At 41.5% G+C, this 19,684-nt stretch overlaps 1 protein-coding gene across 2 annotated transcripts in view; it reads left to right on the top strand.

Annotated features, from left to right (window-relative positions):
- Positions 1 to 19,684, top strand: part of ksr2 (kinase suppressor of ras 2) — a gene marked incomplete at both ends in the record, with an annotated part of 113,423 nt that overhangs the window by 12,544 nt on the left and 81,195 nt on the right. The window contains 3 exons of one of the 2 annotated variants that reach the window (XM_083979161.1): positions 5,669 to 5,819; positions 16,265 to 16,302; positions 17,499 to 17,992. In XM_083979161.1, the coding sequence (XP_083835287.1) occupies positions 5,669 to 5,819; positions 16,265 to 16,302; positions 17,499 to 17,992 (683 nt within the window). Of the gene's footprint in view, positions 1 to 5,668; positions 5,820 to 16,264; positions 16,303 to 17,490; positions 17,993 to 19,684 lie in introns of both variants that reach the window. The other variant, XM_083979162.1, reaches the window with a different exon arrangement.

The raw sequence follows: 19,684 nt of genomic DNA, 5'->3' as shown, positions 1-19,684 counted from the left end.
TATTGTGTGTGGGAATCGATACAGCAGTATCGGTATTGCAATAATTTGTGTGGCATTAGGTATTGTACCAATATTGTATTGATTAAAGGATGCCAAGTATCACTTGAAAAAGTGCAGGAAAAAAATCTACCCCGACTTCTCCGAGAATCAGTTAGCATCACACAACAATCTGCACCTGTGCAGAACCACACTGTCAATGTTAAAACATTGATTTAAATGCAATTTTAAATGCCAAAATACATCCTTTGTACCTTTAGCCATCAGGCTTTTATGATTCTTCTGCAAATGGTGAGGAGCTGACGGAAAAATGAATTTCCCTTTGGGAAAATAATTAAGTAATTTGTAGGGGAGACAGGGGACAGTCGCAACAGCGGACGGTTGCAACAAGTGTTATTTCTCCAATCAGAAACATGCTAGAGTGATGACATTCACACTAGTGTGAGTGTCATCACTCTAGCATGTTTCTGATCTAACAGAGGGTCTGACTGAGCAAGTCTTGCTCAGTCAGACCCTCTGCCCACCAAAAAGACAACATAGAGAGACATACTGTATAGAGACAACAAAATAGAGATAACTATTCACCATCTGCTCCTGCTTATACTGAGACAAAGTTGTTTTGAAAGTATGAAAGTAGCTTTTTTCATTAGCTGTTTTTATACTGTCCTGACGTTTTGTATAAATGAATCCAAACTTACCTAGTCTGAATCACTGTTTTGCTGACATGTGTCTAGCTATTGTCGCGATCACGCGCCACCCTGGCAAGTTAAATTTCACAATTAAGGCTCTAACAAGTCTTGGCTTCAGGGCGGACACAGGTGCACATATTTCTATTACTAAGACCCTGGAGTCTGGTGGGAATCCGCTGCCCCTTATCGCCCAATGTTTGACTCACCGGTTGCTTCACGGTCATCACCTGTAGCTTGGCCGGCGAATCCCTCTTAGCCGACCGGCGTCCTGCTGCAATGGCACCGGACCGGCACCAGCTCGGCGTCCTGCGTGCGTCGACCTCCGTCCGTCGTCACGCGGTCGTGGCTTTGTCAGTTCATTTGTGTTTAGACGAGACAATAACTAAAGAATAATTCAATCTTGAGGTGAAACGTGTCCTTTCTCATCGTCAAGTTCCCTTGACTACTCAGCGGGGCTGCAGCCTCGTCTCCACGCGGCTCTCCCTTCGGCGTCTTCCCAGCATCCCTTGCTCCTTCCGCTCACGTCAGACTTAAGCGGACAGGTAGCCAGGCAACCAATCAAAACATTACACAATATGGCAGCCCCCCCCCTTCTTCTCAAACCTACGAAAGTGACCGTAACACTATGTTTTGTCATGGCTGCGGTTGCAACTCATTGCAGCTGCCATTTGAATATGGAAGTGCATGTGCAAACGCAAATGTATAAAATTGCTAATTTTTAGAGTAAAATAGGCACATAGTCTCCCTATTCGTATTAAAACGTTATGAAATATACAATATTTCCTTACAGAGGACATGACAGATGATGGCGATATTTATAGGCAGTGCTGAAAACTGTATGCGCAGGCAAATACTCTTGCTTGCAGGTTTCATTCGTGTACAGATGAATTCAAAATATCTCTCTTCAAAGAAAGTGGACTATACACCTCTGTACACCGCATAGGCCTACCTGTGGGTCAACTATAAGAAAGCAAGCATGAAAAAATGGGGTCATTCCTATGTTCCCACAGCCTTATGTTCCCACATTTCTAACTTTTGTTGTCACTGAAAATTAGGCCCTATGTTCCCACAGACCTTTGGTGTTTAGGCAATGAAGAAAAGAGTTGGTTAAGTTTAGTAAAAAAGACCCGGTAGAGGCTAGACAGGCCAGATAGATAGAGTCCAGATAGGTAGAGAGAGTCCAGTGGGAACATAGGGCCTAATTTTGAGAAAAATCTTAGAATTGTGGGAACATAGGACTGTGGGAACATAAGGCTGTGGGAACATAGGCATGGACCCGAAAAAACTACAGGTTGCTTATAATCATTAATGATGCCTTAAGAATTTTACTTGAAATACCTTGATGGCTGAGTGTGAGCGAAATGTTTGTAAATGCATATGTCAACACCATGTTGCGGTTTTGAGGGATGTAAACAGCCTAAGCAGCGGAAATTCAATCCGCAAAACAGGAGCAATTTAACTGAAAATCTTCAGATTCCTTCTTTTAGACCTAAAATGTTAGGAAAATACACCCCCGAGTTGAATTTGCCCGGAATTGTCCTTTAACACTGTAGGCTACTCAGGAACCTTATGTATGGAGTTACAGGGTGGTGTTTAGCTCAGTTGGTAGTTTTGTCTCCCATTTCCTGTCTCTCTCTCAACTGTCCTGTCCACTAAAAGGCCAAAAAAGCCCCAAAAATAGAGTTATGTGTTGGCTTGATGCCTCAGAAAATCATATATAGTTTGACCCACATCAACTGCACTGTAGCTCCGTCAGGTAGGCCTATCAATCTCTGGTACAGTTGTCTCTTTTTAACTTTATAGTAGGCTAATTTCAATGTTGGATATCTATGTCATTTTTATATATTTTTTGTAGCTTTATTCTCTTTTATTGTATGTGTTGTGTGTCAGTTGTTGTGTTAGTCTTGCCTGGACCTTGAGTCTGAAATATAAATATCCCTACCTACTAATGTTGTGGAACATAGTAAATTTGTGTTGTTTTTTCTCTTTCATTTTAAATTATCTGTTTTATTATTTTAAAATGCTTCTCTTTTTAAATTATTTTTGTGTCCTTTGTAATGTTTTTATGCCTTAGCTGCGTGAATGTAAGTTTTTAAAGGTGTACAGAAAAGAAAATTGAATTTGAGCCCACTTTGGGTCATAAAATGAATGTGATAACTCATCTTTCAGACGTTGTAGGCCAAACTTTGTGCAAAATTCTATTTTTGAGTAAATCCGGGATGAAAGTGTGCATTTTTTTTTTCGCATTGGATAATGCAGGCGCACGGATTATACGTCAGCCTGTACACGATTCACCAGCCACTGATATTGGATCCGTCATCCGTCATTCAAACGTCTGAGACACGCACACACACACGGAGCTCGGGCTCGCCCCAAGCTTTGAATATCCCGCCCGCTCGATAACGACCAATCAAATTCGTTTTCCTCACTCGGGTAAACTCGTGTTGCAGCTCGTGACAACTCGGCGCGACAAACAGGACAAACGGCCATTTCTGTACACCTTTAAAAGGGAGATTTTCCGAGTTCCGAGTTACCGCGAAGGCAGCATGAGTTTTTTTTTCGTTTGACGTTAATCATGACTCGTTGTTCGGCGCTAACAGACTTGACTGAAGAAACTTATCGGTAAGAAGAAGCCTAAAATGTCACTTTTAATTTGTACGCAGCTCATTTAAAGCGACTTCCAGTGTGCTATGACCTGAAAACGGGAGGCTGTGGTGGACCAACTTTATATTAGCGCCGTCAATAACCAGGGTTGCCAACTCTCACGCATCTGGCGTGTGTCACACGCTTTTAGGTCCTGTCTCACGCTCTCACGCCACTCAAACAATTCTCACGCCAAAATCAAGCGATTTGGCAAAAAAAAAAAAAAAATTAAAGCAAGCTTTGGCACTCATCAATAGGCTCTCTGATTGGTGTGCGTGATGCTTATCCGCGTGTCAATTGGACGGCTGCTCAAGCCTGTGATCACAGCACAGTAGGACGGGGAGTTGTCGATCCGCGACCCCCCCTCCCCTCCCCTCCCCTCCCCCAACAGCGGCACGGTGCTGAAGCCTGGACCCGACTTGGTCCGAATCCGATGGCCAAAAAAAAGAGGGAGAGAGCGAAGCCCGAGACACAACCTGACCTGACCGAGTTATGTTTTCGGACTGAACGCGGCTCGAACTGACGCCTGCAGTCGGGCTGGTTGGGCCAGTCCGTTGAAAACTATAAAATCAGGATGCAGACTGGGTAGCACTAAAGTACAGCCAGGCAGCTCAGTCCAGAGAGCAGAGGAGAGAGAGACAGCGCAGCAACAGGTGTGTGTGTGTGTGTGTGTGTGTGTGTGTGTGTGTGTGTGTGTGTGTGTGTGTGTGTACGTCTGTGTGTACTACGTGTGTGCGCAACTGCGCATGCATGCACGTGGGCCATACCTGCAAACTCCGAATGGGTATGTAGAATGTTTATTACAGAAGAGAAACACACATTTCAGGACCTGACTTGTATCATCAGGCTGTAATATAAGACTGAAAATCACAGGACATGTCTGTTCTGTCCTTTCATATATTAATAGGCTCAATAGGCTGGTCCAGGCCAAAAACCAGAGCTCCCCACTAGACCAGTTTCATACACTCCAGCCAGACAATGATAGGAACCACAGATCTGCTTTTTTCCCTCTTATCTGAAGCAAATGTTGTGTTTTCCCTTTATTTTCTTCTCAGAGTACACCAGAATGCTTCAAATACATGTTAAAATCACAATTTTTTTCCTGGGGGGATGCCCCCAGACCCCCCTAGAGGGATATATACGTATTTTGTCACCTATTACACCTCTAGCCTACTCAGTTTGCAGGTATAATGTGTGTGTGTGTGTGTGTGTGTGTGAGAGAGAGAGAGAAAAACTACAATAAACATAACTATTATTATTATTATTATAGACAACCCCCCCCCCACCGCCAACAGAATCTCACTCCAGCCCAGGACCAAAAGTTGGCAACCCTGCAATAACTGATTAACTCTGCTAATGTGGCTAGCTGGCTGTTGGCTAACGTTACAGTATGCTAACCGTAGCTAGGATACGCAGATGTCAATCAAACACACGTGACTCGCAGCGGCAGATCAAGCAGGTGTAGTTATTTATTTGTGTAATATTTAGCCTAATAATAATAATAATTTGTATATTTTAAATAATATTTAGTAAGAAATTATTTTACAAATGTGTAACTTTTGTTGCACAAGTTTATGTTCAGATTTGCAGGTAGACTATTGAAATTTTTTCCACCACTTCACATTATTTGATACAGGTGTGTGAATGGGTTTTACACAAAATCTACTGCAATAGTAGTAGCAAAAAATGTTAGCTTGCAAGTTTTTTAATCTGTGATTTGTAAAAACAGGATTTGTGCACCTGTAATTAAGGATTTGAGGAGGTGTAGCCTAGCATAACTGTTGTGTTGTGTTTGTGGGTAAAAAATAAATCTGCAAGTATGCTACACAACTCATGGAGCTCTGTGTGACCTCAAATTTACAGATACAACTATTTCATACAACTACAAATTCCACTTTTTACAGGCGCCCAAGAGCTTTGCACCAAAAATACCTTCATAGTTGTTACATGTCAGTGATTAGGAAAAAACTCCCACAATTAGCACTGTGTTGTAAAATGCATGTCCTGCTACTAATATGAAAATAGTATGTTTTTAGACACATTTTCTTGAGTTTCACACAACTCCTCCCTTTGATCAGAGATTGTATTGTCATACAGTTGATATGTTTGATGACGTATGTGTGTGCACCCTGTGGTATGACATAAATACTAACTTAAGCTACAGTGACCTCTTTCCACCTAAAACATGATCAGCGAATAACATCAAAATTATCCACTCTAACACCATTTGTTGAATTTAATTTTTCTGTACATCTTTAATATTTAATGTTTCCATGCATGTCTACCTTTGTATATCATGTACAGTATTTTCACAATGTGTGTGTGTGTGTGTTGTGCAGGAGATGAGCCCAGGTGAGGTGACCCTGGAGGGTCTGCTGGAGCTGAGCGAGGAGCAGGTGTGTGAGCTGCTGCAGAAGTTTGGTGCCAACGAAGAGGAGTGTGCCCGACTCAACGCCTCCCTGTCCTGCCTCAGAAAGGCCCACCAGCTCGGTAAGAGGTCCACCACCCAGGACACACACACACATACACACACATGCACACACATGAACTCACACACAAACACACACTGGACTATGGCATTGTTTCTCTTCCTTCAAAATATCTGGAAAGGGAAATACTGGTGTCCATTTACTACAACCGTACAGTGTGAACTTTATTCTTCAGTTTTGGTTTTTAAATGTGATCCCCCTGAGCTTGAAATGACCTGTTTTACACTTTGCATTAGACTATACAGTAAGTTTTGTGTGTGTGTGTGTGTGTGTGTGTGTGTGTGTTTTTATACTTTGTAGAAATCTCCCTTTCTTGCCATGTGTGTAATGCGATAACAGATTTGACAAAAACATACGAGGCAGAGTGAGAGTTAGTTGACGTCTTAAACCTCAAGGCAGCCATGACCAGAAAATAATTGAATGTTATAAACAAATCAGATTCACCTGCTTCTTTTCAAACCACACTCAGTTTGTGTACAGTAGATTACATGTCTCAAATGGCCGAGTGCACTTGAATGCACCAACGAGGTCCTGTGTTCAGTGGTTGTGTATCATCACACTTCAATCATTTTACCTTGAGAATAAGTAAAACATAAAAATCAACGGCTGCTTAGAAAGCTGGAAATCTGGAAATCTGTGATGATGGTGACACCAAAAATGTTCAGCTCATGTATTTATTTTAACCTCACTGATTTATGATCGTTTTTGCTTGATAAAAATCTGGAGAAGGACTTTCATTGTCCTGTTTATGAGAGCTTTTATTAGTAGAAAATAAAATAATAATGGATGCTGACATTGAGGTGTGTTATTGTTATTACATGACAGGGCTTAATGGCTTCAGATCTAGGGGTCCAAAACTATGATTTATTTATTAATGTCAAAGAGCTCAACCAAAAGAAAATAGTTTAATTCCTGACGTGTTATTTTTGAGTATCTGTCTATAGAACATTTATCATCCAAAATATGCTTTATTTTTATGAGACTGTATTTTCCCCATAACACAATTGCAAATCTAAACCACAGAAAGTAAACAAGTGAAGTCAGTAAAGTAATTCACACGTTTGATGACCCTTACAACAGTTTCCTATTATTTTTTGTTATTATATTATAAAACAATTAGATAACCTATTTTAACCTTCACTGTGGAGCAAATACTAATGAGATAGTTTGTCGGCTACTCAGTTTACTTTTTATATCTCTATAACACCACCATAAAGAGATGAATCTATGTTTGGAGTGTAATCCATAATGCAGTTGGATTGTACAGGCAACAGACTTGTAGTAGACCTGACAGGACAATTCCGCTCTGTCATGTATTTTTTTTTTTTTTAATTTTCATTGAGTTTATTCTGACAATATGTTTTAACCGGGTGGATAATAGTCCTAATTCTCACAGACCTACACAGAGTAACTGATCAGTGTTTATACAGCAGGTGGTGCTGTTCACTATCTTCACTCCAAACAAAACCATAAATCAACCTGCAGCATCACTCCTGGGCCAGAATCACCATCAGTATTGATCAGTTTCAGTGTAGTTTATTTGAAAGGGACAATGCACATTAATAAACATTGTATAAAAAACACACATGTAAATGCACTTGAATTAGCTTAAAAAGCTAGTTTTTATTATAACAGCAACAATATAAACACTATATGTAGTGTTACTTGTTGTGTCTGTGTCTCCACCATCATATAGTTATAGAAGTATAGTTATAGAAAGAAATCACTAGTTCCTCATTTGAAAACTGTTTGTTTTTTATAGAAAAATATAATATGCGAGTTATTCTGTTAGAATAAAGGATTGGACCTGACAAGGAAGGAGTGAGGTGGTTGTAACGAGACACAGGTGCAGCACATTAGAGTTGAACAGGTGATCACAGAGCAGGGAAACACATGAAGGCAGGAAGTAAAACACAAGGGAAGTCATTTCAAAATAAAATGCCCAGACATTATCACAGTTAACACTGAATTGCATAGATTTACGTTCAACTTCTAGATGTTCTCAATGTATAACAGGTGTAAAACCAAGTCCAGGATGAATTCAACAATAGTCGCCACCTCTGTTGTATTTATTTTCTTTTTTATTATGACTCTGACAAACACCGAGGACCTCATGCTGCTGTGCTGCCATGGTTACACACCAGGTGGCGATACAGACCATCATTTATTTTTAGTCTCTTTAAGTTTTCTAAGCTGTTGCAATGTCACAAAACAACCAGAAGGGGGCAGTAGAGCGTCACTAAAACTCTTGTGGTAGTGTTTGATAACAACCTTTTCTGAACTCATTTGATAACGTATCTGCTTCTCCTCTACTCCCACACACACACACACACACACACACACACACACACACACACACACACACACACACACACACACACACACACACACACACACACACGCACACACACACGCACGCACACACACTCGTACTTCTGTTCTGTAACAGATGTCCTTTCAGACGGAAGGCTCTGCTGAATAATTAAGCAAATTAACTTGATGAGTAGTTTTTCTTCAATGTGCCCTCAACAGAGCAGTGCTTTGTGTGTTTTATGACTTGGCCTTTCTTCAAAGCATCATTAATCTTTTCTCTCATGTAGTCAGAAAGAATTCAGGCGACGTTTTTCAGACAAACAGATCGGCTTTAACAAAAAAAAAAGGCTTGAAACCACCAGGCTCTTTGTGAGTCTGCAGGTATCCAGGTGTCCTCTTCAAACACGCTCACACCTGTCTGTCGGTCCCTGTGCTCATTTGTCAGCTCGTCTTTCGGGGTTTGCCCACCTGACTCTGTATGTGTGTGTGCCTCTTCAACTTCCTGTCCGTATCAGTCCGCCTCAGAGGTCTTGATCGGGGGCGGATGTTGTCCAGAAAGACAGACAGGCGTCCCCCCTCGCTGGCTGGCTGGCTGGCGGGCAGACAGAGTCGGCCAGGCGGTCTCAGCTGCCCGTGCCTTCGCCGGTCCAGCTGGACTCGGACCAGTCAGGCTTCGGCAGGCGTCTCCGGAGGCCGGCTCACTGTCTAGGAGTTTGGCAGCGTTCGCTTCGCTCTGTGTCGCCGTCGCCGTTTGCCAAAATATTGATTGTTCAATCTGGACCACCGTGCATAAAAGTGTTGCACAATTAGATCTGGAGGCATGATACAAACATGACTAAAAATTTGATATAATTATTCTGAGAGAGCCATTATAACTGGGAGGACAGTGTGTTTTTGTACAACAACAATGAACACTTATAGTTTTAGCCTCAGTTACATATTTTATGATGTGTACGAGTTCGTTGTTTTCTATTATGGCACATCACAAAAGTTGGATGGTGTAGTCCTGGTTCATTAAGGAATAATGTTGGATATAAGACATTTTTCCAGCTGTTGATTATAAACCATAACCTGCTGCTTTCTAACTAATATATAGATGTTTTTTTTTATAGCACTGCATTATGCCCTTTAGCAGAGATGTCCTTTACGATAAGACACACACACAAAAACTTAACGTCCACTGGCTTTTTCTGGATCCTTCAACCTCCTCATCTCTCCATCTTCACTGGTTGGAGTTTGCTCAGTTGTCATGGAGATACTGTAGGTCGCTCCAGGAGACTCTTGGCTCTCCAAAAGAAGAAAAAAAAAATGCTGGATGTGAACGTCCTCCCTCTCCGTCTCTCTCTATTCAAATGAATGAAGTTTAAACACACACCATCGATCTTCATTAAACTGTAAAAAACCCACAACAACACGCAGCCTAAAATATTCATCCTTGTTTTTTTTAATGGATTGAATTAATTGACCTTTGAACCCAGAGCCTGGAAAATGTAGTGGATATGAAGCTGTCTGACAGTTTTTAGGTGTGTGGTGCGAATTTTGAATTAAAATACGCAGCTCTCCAATAGACTGAGCAGGGGTTAAAGATCATAGAAACTGTGTTTGTACAGAGATAAAACGTTACAATCCCCCTTCTCATATAAAAAAAACACCTGTTCTCTGTTATCGAAACACAAGTTGTGGTCTGTGTTTGTTTCATATCTTCACTTGTCTGCTCTCTCTCCTCTTTCACATCCTCCTGTCCTGTTTATTGTTTTATCGTCCTCTTTCTCTGCCTCTCTTCTTCTTCTTCTGCCCATCACCTCCCTCCCTGCCTCCCTGCCTCCCCCTCTGCCTCCCTCTCTAAAGGCAGGGTCTGGCCACACACACGTAGCCACCACTAATGGGCTCTCTTAACAGGGGGGTCGGCTAGAGATGTGTGAATGCACCACAGCAACAATAACACCACCACCACCACCACAGCCGCCGCTACACCACCGCACAGAGCGTTGAGAGGCACTTTTCAGCCGAGAGAAATACAGGGTGTTCAGCAGCATTCTTCATATTCTTATACCCAGATGGAGCTTGGAGAGCGAGATGTGTCATAGCTCTGAAATCTCGCCACATTTGCACATCTGTGTGTGTGTGATGGTGGGATCGTGCGAGTACCTGTGTCAGCATGTATGTATGTATGTATGCGGGTTGACACGGGCCCCACGAGAGCATTTAGGACTAAGAAGCGGAGGATGTTCTTATGTCTTGAGTCTTTTTTTTTTTTTTTCTTTAAAGAGTTATATTTTCCTCTTTTAAAAAATCTGGAGGTTGTTGCAAAAGTACAGATATAGTCGGCCATTATGAATGAAAGCAGAACGAAGGATTTGCAGATTTATCCTCATGCTTTTTCTCTCTTTTTTTTTCAAAGAAAATATGTTGCTCCAGTTTGTGAGTCATGAGGAATTAAGAGGAAAAAGAAAAAATTGGCAGACACACACACAAACAAACACACAAACATTCATATACTTTACAATCCCCATACATCACACAAGTGGAGAAATAGAGGACATAATAATAAGTAAATGTAGCTGCTGCTGCTGCTGCTGCTGCTCTGTGGTGTAATGGTGGAGGAAGGAAACTAATGCAAGTTAATAGAATTTTTTCACTACAGGCTCTTGGGATTGCAGTCCACGAGTTGCAATGAGGATGAGTCATACAATTCGGAGGCAGCCGGTCGGTTCTTTGTGCCGCAATATACACACATTATCCAGCCCGCCCCTCTAGACAAGTCCACACACACACATACACATTCAAACATTTTCACATGGAGAATTTCTTGACTTCTTCTGTTGATCAGGCTAATAGTGTTGATCTTTGCTCAGCACGACAGGTTGCCTTGGTGCCTTTCCTCTGTAATCTTTTGACAGCCCCAGTCGAATGTCCCTATGCCCTGCTATTGAGACAGCTTCACATGCAGACAAACACCTAATTGGCTTCAAATGACATCGGTAAGAAAAGAAAAAAAAAAGGACGCAAAGAATTATGTGAGAATGAGGAGAAGAGAAAGAGAAGAGAAGGGGGATGGGAAGAAGAAGAAGAGGAAAGATGTTGAATAACATGAGAGAAAATTAGGGTGAGAAAGAGGCAATGACGACAGGAGGTGGGGAAGAAGAAACGCAGTCATGTTGAGAAGAAAAGAGCAGATGCAACAGGGAAGGAAAGCGACCAGAAGAAGCGTTGACCGAACCCTCCACCCCCCTCTCCAACACCCATCGTCTTGAACGCCCCCCAGGTGGTCTTTATCGGCTGTTTAACTAATTAGCAGGGGCCCAACTTTGCGTCCCACTGATTACACAGCACAAACGCTACACTCAAAAGAGTCAGGATTTAAAAAAAAAAAAAAAAAGGAAGCTGCTGCATCTATTGAACTCAGCCGTTTGCCCTTTTCGCCAAACCCTGTTTACAGCGGCTGTAAGGGAGACCAGCTACTGTCCCAGTGGCATTTCACTGCCATTTAGCCCAAAGAAGCAACACATCTAGAGGTAATTAGTCCAATTATGAGGCTGTTATCTGCCTTTCTCAAACCCTCACTGCATGTTAAGATTGCCGCAGTAAATGGTGTGGGGCTGTGCTATTTGCATTAATCACTTGAGGAGGGAGAAGCAGCCTCTAACTGCTCCAGGTGCATTGTTTGGTTCGACAGACAGTTGATGCGAAGATGCAGGGTTATTCAGGTGAGAGGGAGAGAGAAAATGGAAGATTGATGATGTGGTTTCAAAATTACATCCGAAGATATTATGCACATACTCAACCGGTGCTTTGCTAATGCATGGAGAGAAATAAGTCCTGAGAGGATTGGTTGAATGATGGGGTAGACATTTTAGGTGAAACAGTACATTTATTCATTCGCATTAAAGGCCCTAGCTTCTTAGAGAGTGATAATCATTATTTCTGTCTCATCTAGAACTGTTTCATAATATAACATAATAAAACACATTATCTCTCTTTTCACTGCTGTTTGAATTGAGAGCATCTCTTTACATCCTGATCAAATAAGTCAATCATAAAATGACGTCTGAATAGACACAGCTTTTTCTATTGCTCCTTAGCCAAGGCTAGCATTGACTATGCTTTAGAGACGTTGAAAGTACTGCATCAAATTTCATTCCTATATTTGTCAAGAGTTTAAATCTTGCTTCTATCTAGGGAGAATGCTAAGCTAGCTCCAGTCTTTTGGCCTGTCCTATCATTTTCTGATACAGAGTTACTGTAGAGTCCAGGCTGCCTTAAAGAAGCAAGACATTTTTAAGGCTGTATTTTATAATCTCTTGTATTACAAATGAAAAAAAAAAAAAGTACATACATAGTGGTTAATGCTAACGAAATTAAAGCTTGCAAGTTTATGGCAAACCAGTTTGCAACATCTACCCTCAGTAGACATAGTTAGCATTCATTTGAGGTTATGTTTCTGTCCATGTGATGAATTTCACTCTAATTTGCGAATATTTGAGGAAAAAAAAAATCCGGTTAGTTCCCTGTGATTAGTGCTTTTGCTTGAATTACCAATCCCTACTAGGAGCGTACTTCCACTTCCAGGAAGACGTAAGTCCTAGTTGTATTTTGTGTCGACTTGATGGTTGTAAATTCAATGTTCAGGCAAGAAAATCTATTTATTCATTCTTATTTTGCAACTAAATGCTACACCAGTCATTTGCTAACTTTTTCTGCTGTCATTTGTTTCTGAACCTAGCGTCGCTTCTTCTAGTCTTTGATGCTAAACTATGCTAATCGCTGGTCTCTTAGCTTAATGTTTAACATTCAATCATGAGTGGTTGTCAGTGATCTAATCAAACTCTTGGCTAGAAAGAGGTTTTCTTTTAATCAAACTAAGACTTTTAAACCATATGAAGGGTTTTTAACTTTCTGCAGTAGTAAGTAAATCTTGTTCTTGTACAGTAGAAGTGAAAAGACTATCATGTCTTTGTTGTAGAAGTTCAAATTGCATCTTATGCCGTTGTTTGGACTTTATTCTTGGCTCAAATAGAAGAGGATTTTCTTTCAGCTCCCATTTTTATATTAGAGGCAGTAATCCAGCTAATTAGAGCAGACATCCAGCAGAAATGTCTAGTCGAGAGGTAATATTTCAAGATGCACAATTATACCGTTTTATGATTTGGCTGGAGGTTGTGACAGTGATTGCTTGCTCATAGCACCATCAGGATTTTTTTTTGTACTCTTGAAAATGGAAAGTGCTTGCACATGCATCATGGTCATTTTATATTATGACACAGTTTAAATATTACTTGACGCAGCTGAAAGAGAAACGGCATTGACGATAAAGAGAAGCAACATTATAAGGTAAAATCCAGGAGCAAGAGTGGGGAAATGTGTTCGCAGAAACTGATGAAGCATTGTCGAGACTTGATATCAGCGGGTACTGCTCCGTTGAAACGCCTTTCAGCCCCCGAAAGTCGTGATGAATTGCAAGGCTTGTTTTTTTTTAAATCTTGTCAAAGTTCTCGATGAAAAGCAACTTCTAAAACTCTCTTAACAAGCAGAAGTCACACAAATGAACTGAAATTACAGCTGTCAAAGGGGTTACGCTCCAGTCTGTGATTCTTCAGCTCATTTAGTGGTGGCGAGCTGCTTTTTGGTTTGCTTGAGGCTTTTGCTTAGGTGAGATCATGTGAAATAAGAAATTCATTTAAGTCAAGTCTGGTTACTATTTTGCTGAAGCAGTTGCTAAGAGACTAGTGCGCTTGATGAATTGACTCATTACTTGAAGCAACAGTTTCATGAGTGTGATTCAAGTTCATTGCTTTTCCTCGCAGAGAAATTTCACTTGGGTATCATCAGCACTGTCAAAAACATTTTTTTTTTTTTTTAAGTGAGGCTGCTTTATGCAAGAATATAATTACCAAAGGGAAGCTCATCATTTAAATCAAACGTGATTGGGTGACAGTTTCAAAAAAAATATCTGGTTAGAGTTTTGCCAGGTGCTAATTTTGAAACGGACAGCACATATTAACACCTCATGTGGTCGGTACGAAACACCTGCAGACCTGCACCAAGGGCGCTCAGCTCTCTTGCCTCCCATCTGCGATCTCAGCCTCATTGATATGAGTTGGCACCGGTTGGCTGTTGATTAGTTTTAGTCGTTCACGTGGGGTCAAGCTGAACTTTTACATCTCTTGAGTGCCCCGTTGTGGTTTTATTCCCGCTAATAAAGGAGGCTTGATTAAGCATCCTCCTCCATCTTTTCCCACATCTGTGGATGAGCACTCTTTCGGGCGCCCACTCGTCCGTTCTGCGTCTCGATATCCCTCTGAAGGGGTCTTCAGGGTCGAGATGTGAACCTCTAAATGCGCGGGGTTCAGGGACGAGTGTGAGCGCTGGTCCTCAGGCGGCCACACAAAGGGCAGCGACGGCTTGGCTCAAAACACTCCACTGGCTAATACCCCATAGGTGTGAATTACAGCTGTGAATTAGAGCTGAGGTTAATCAGTCCTTGCAAATGTGCTCTGTATTTCGGGAACGCCAGTCCATGTTGGAGAGGACAGCTATTGTCATTAATATGGCTGCATGTCTTCTTCAGAAATGCTCTTTAGTTTCCAATTTCACATCTTGTGCTTTCACTTTTCAGCTGCTGACAAGCTGCACATTTCCATGACAAAGACAACACCAGCTCCTCTTATCATAAAACTTCAGTCTGAGTCCGAACATCATCGTTGTGATGTTATATGTTTGGGATAATGTTTCCTTCATGATATATTTGTGCTCATGTTTGACAGATGCGTCACAGATTGGACTATATTTTCCTCCCCGATGATTGATTGCCATTGACGATTGTTTTTTATTCTCTATGTTCTCAGCTGGTAGCCTCCTGGATAGTAATTCAACGATTTAGCTTTGCATTTCTTCATCACTGGTTTCATTATGGAGTTTATACAAAACAAAACAGAGCAGAACAACACAAAACTAAAACAAATTTAAACAGCAGAACTAGGAATATTGTGTTTCTTTACTCGCTGCAGTCAAACTTTGGGCCTAAAAATAAACACAATGAGCTGTTCTCAAACTCACGACAGTCACATACCAAGAATTGGGTAATGATTTAAAAGTATTTTTATTTCACTTTTTTGTCATTTGGGCGTTTTATCTCCTAGGTTTTATGATGAATGTCCTTTATCTCCTAGGTTTTATGATGAATGTCACAAACATCTTTCTTTTACCATGCAGAAATAGCAACACATTCATTTGGAGTATTTTTGTTTCTATCAAGAAGAATCAAATACTCGCCAAGTGAAGCGCTGATAGAAATATCTGCTAATGGTTAATAAAGTTCATCAATAGCTCCTGGATGTTAATCTGGTAACTTTTAGGTGGTTATTCATAAAGAATACTTCATTTCTGACGGTTGATGAGAGTGAAACATGAAATCGAAAGTACAAACTAAAAGATGCTAATCATTTTCTGTTTGTTTGCAATATGACTCAGCCAGTTATGCATTTTTTTGGGGGGAAATGCATGACAAAAAATATTTTAAAAGAAAATAAACCCTTAAAAATTTCTGTATATTATGTCCCTTGAGTGTTTGCAGCCGTCTCTTCCCACAACACATCGTTCCTTGTGGCCTCTTCTCCATAACATTACAGAATAGGAAAGGCTGCAGGCCTTTTTTTCCCCATCAACTTTTGGTTCCTCTGGGACCTTTTTTTAAATTTTTTATAAGAGATATTTTCCGTGGTTCATTTGATGTTGCTGTTGTTGACACTGTGTTTGAAGTTTGTGTTTTTTGATGCTTATAGTTCCTCAGAGACCATGTCACTGGGAAGAAAAATAATGACAAAAAAAAATAAAAAATCAAGGTTGTTGACAGAGATTTACATTAATGGTGGCTCGGTGGTCAATAGCAGGTTTTTTTTTTTGAAGACTGTGAGGTCAATTTTGCTCCGACTCAGACATGCATGAGATACTAGATCTGCTGAGATGCTCCCAGATCAATTCCTGCCAACATTATGTTTTGTTTTCCTCAACAGCCTTTTGGCTATGCATAACTGCAGATGGAAAGGCAAGAAAAATATTGTAGACAATTTCAGCTGTGTCTCTGCCAGATCAATAAACACCTTCTTTTCTTTTTTGTTGCTGTTTTTTCTGAAGAACAACTTGAGGAGGATAAATTTCACAGTAACGGAGGTAAAGTATTGTCATCCGAGCTCAGAAACACTCATTCTGGCTGCTCACCTTCAAGTCTTATTTCGTTTTCTTTGCCTCTTTGCCTTTTTTTGTCTCGTTCAACAGAAAGTTGAGTTTCGGTGGAAGTCGGCTTGTGTTATGACTCATGCAGCTTTGCCTTGTTCTGTTTCGGTGCACTCCTTCATGTCTCTCACTTTTTTTCTTTTTTTTTTACTCCATTCATTCATGCTTCGCAATGCAACTGCAATACGAACTGCAAAGTTAATTCTTCATCACCCAAATTGGGCACATTTGATGGTCGTAAATGTCTTCTGCCTGCTGCCAGGATTACTCTCTCTGCTGCAATCAAGAAGTAGATATTTTAGTAATAAGAGCATGTCAACAACCAATTTAGTTGAACTACACACACACTTTCATGCATATTTGCCCAGGTAGAGATTTTTTACAGAGTGCTCTGCTCTCAGTGATTAAAAAAAAACCTGTCATATTTCAACAGCAACCTCTTTTTACACAAGAACTGTTTCAACACTTTTCATAGCAACTCACGCTTCAGTAGAAAGTAGTTACAATGAGGATGAGTGTGGTTTATCCAAGACATTGTGTCAGGAAGTGTTGCTGTTTCACTTTTCAAAATGTCATTTCTAAAAACCAACCCGTAGGTGTGGAGTCCAAACCTGGGCAAATTAAAACTAATCCATTTGCATGGCTGGATATCACAACGGATGAGCAAGGAGATATGTTATTTCATGTTTAGTGCAGCCTCCTTTAAAGGGATACTTCAACATTTTGGCAAATTGGCCCATTGCCATAATCCTTATATTTTTAGGAGTAGGTTTGTTACCTTTAATTGTCGGTGCAAGCTATTTTTAGAACGGCGGAGCAGAGCCGCGAGCTGGTCACAACTTGTCCACGAGAACGTTTTGGAGTTGTTGGATTGTGTATTTGATGAGTTTCATGAGGGAAACCAAGAAATCCCATTAGCCGCCGTAGCGTAGCTCTGAGCAGCTCACAGCTCTGCTCTGCCGTTCTAAAAATAGATTGCACCGACAATTAAAGGTGACGAAGCTACTCCTAAAACTATAGGGATTATGGCAATGGGCCAATTTGCCAAAAATGTTGAACTATCCCTTTAACACACAGGGTGTTACGATGGTGTTTTAACAGTGTTTGTCGCTGCATTTCTCCAACAGGGAGCCAGGCGAAGCAGGACTGGTCCATCCAGTGGCCCACCTCTGAATCGGGCAAAGAAAACACCCCGGTGTGCCAGCCAGAGGTCAGTCAGTGGATCCGCTTCCAGCTCTCCCAAAGCCCCAAAGTCCAGTCCAAGTACAACCAGCACATGTGCCACAGCCCCCAGGCCCTGGCCCCCCCTTTGTACGTCGATCGACTGACCGTCGACAGCCCCGCCCCAGGGTTCTTCCCTTCCCTGGACTCTGGTCACCGCTCCCTGCCCCCGTCACCCCGCCAGAGGCATTTTGGCCACACGCCTCCTCGGACTCCCTTGGTGATCAACACCATGACCCCGCCGGGCACGCCTCCCATGCGGCGGAGGAACAAAGTGAAGGCCCCGGGGACGCCGCCTCCGCCCAGCCGCAAACTCATCCATCTGCTGCCGGGCTTCACCGCGCTGCATCGCAGCAAGTCCCACGAGTTCCAGCTGGGGAACCGTGTGGAGGAGACGCCGACACCAAAGTAAGTGCTACTGTACACCTGTTGGCGGCCATTTTGGAGCTTGATGTGTTACCTTGTAAATAAAAGTTTCGAAAAGAAAGTAAAAACCTAAAGGTGGAACCTGCTATCACTTTGAAATTGATTGACAGGGCTTTTTAAGTATAAAAAGAGAAACTAAACAATAAAAAAGGCAATTTCGTAATTACTCTCTCTGATTCTGCCCAGGTTTTGTTTACACCTGTAATCTTTGAAAACAGGCCACTTTTCTCAACAATCATTAGGAAACCACACACAAAATAATTATTTTAATCCGTTACACAAAAGCATTATCTGGGTTAATTAAGCTCTGATTTATATTCATATTCATAATTTACAGAGAGTCATGTACTTTGTGGTAAATGAGGCCTTGTTTCACTTTTGTGAAATCGTACACATTGAATTACTACTGTCAAGAACTGCTGATGTTACAGTACTTAGCTTTTGAACATACTCAACGATTCTGATAATATATGTATTTATGCATTTGAAGATGAACTGATTGCAGCATAAAAATTATATAATATTACTTGACTAAAAGTAGAAATACAATAGCAAAAGTACTTGTGAGAAAAATGTCTCCCTTTTTATTACTTTTTACATTATTACAGATGCTTTATTTTTAGCAATAACTAATATGGTATAGCTGCTTGAAACAGAGCTCATTTTAATTACTTTACATCCTGTGGAGTAGTTGCATCTTCAGTGATCAGATGAATGTAGTTGAGGAAACAGTGTGATATTTAAGCTGCACGTAAATGTGCTTGTGTCAGAAATACAATGTAGCATTTGCATGGATCATATTTAATGATCCGCCTCTCTACGAAAACCTTCTCCAGTACGTGTCACATGATCGACGGCCGTGTGAGACGACGAGGCTTTGTGTAATGATTTTATCGGGTTTACAACTGTGTAGAAAGTCTCGATGCCTTTTAAAGAATCGAGTGTTTAATGATCAGCGTTGTACTTCAGCACCGAGGCCACATGGATCTTATTGCACAAATTTGTTTTCACTGTCAAAACGACCTTGTTTATAAAGTTTCTCAGAGCCAATGTTCCAAGTTAACACTGCTTAAGTCAGTTTCCGTAAATGGCCTGCCCGAAGCAAACGGTCAGAGATGTCAGCGCTCGCTCTTCCTGATGTGTGTGTTTGTGTGTGTGTGTGTGTGTGTGTGCGCGGCCTCACACTGCGACTCCATCTGATTCAAGTCACACAGAAAAGAAAAAAGTTTGGGGCCGCACCTCTTCCTTTCAGCAGTTTTACTCCACAACATAATCTCCTACCAGAGCCCAATCAGATTAATTCCTAGGAGGACATCATTGCCCATAAAGAGCCAACGGCCTGTCGGTGGAGATAAGGGGCCTTGGGGCTGAGTTCCTGACCGGCCAAGCCTGCGTCTGGTGCTATGCTGATCAGATTTGGCCACAAACAGGGTCCACCACCGCTAGGTAATCAGGAACCAGAGTCCGCCTCAGGAGAGCCGCACTCATTTTGATAATGCCATTAGATGACAGTGCCCTATCACTGCTACACTTGGTAAGTTAATATTTGGGAGTTGTCCTCTGCTTTTACGATGGCCATCTGGGTTATATTCGGCGGCGTGTGCTCGGTTCGCGGACAGGGCCACGTCCACACATCAGTGAGCGAGTGCAGTGAGTGTGTGCGTGTGTATGTAC

Source organism: Trachurus trachurus, assembly GCF_905171665.1.
Source record: "Trachurus trachurus genome assembly, chromosome: 9".
Classification (NCBI taxonomy): Eukaryota; Metazoa; Chordata; class Actinopteri; order Carangiformes; family Carangidae; genus Trachurus; species Trachurus trachurus.
This window is presented reverse-complemented; position numbering and strand designations above follow the sequence as displayed.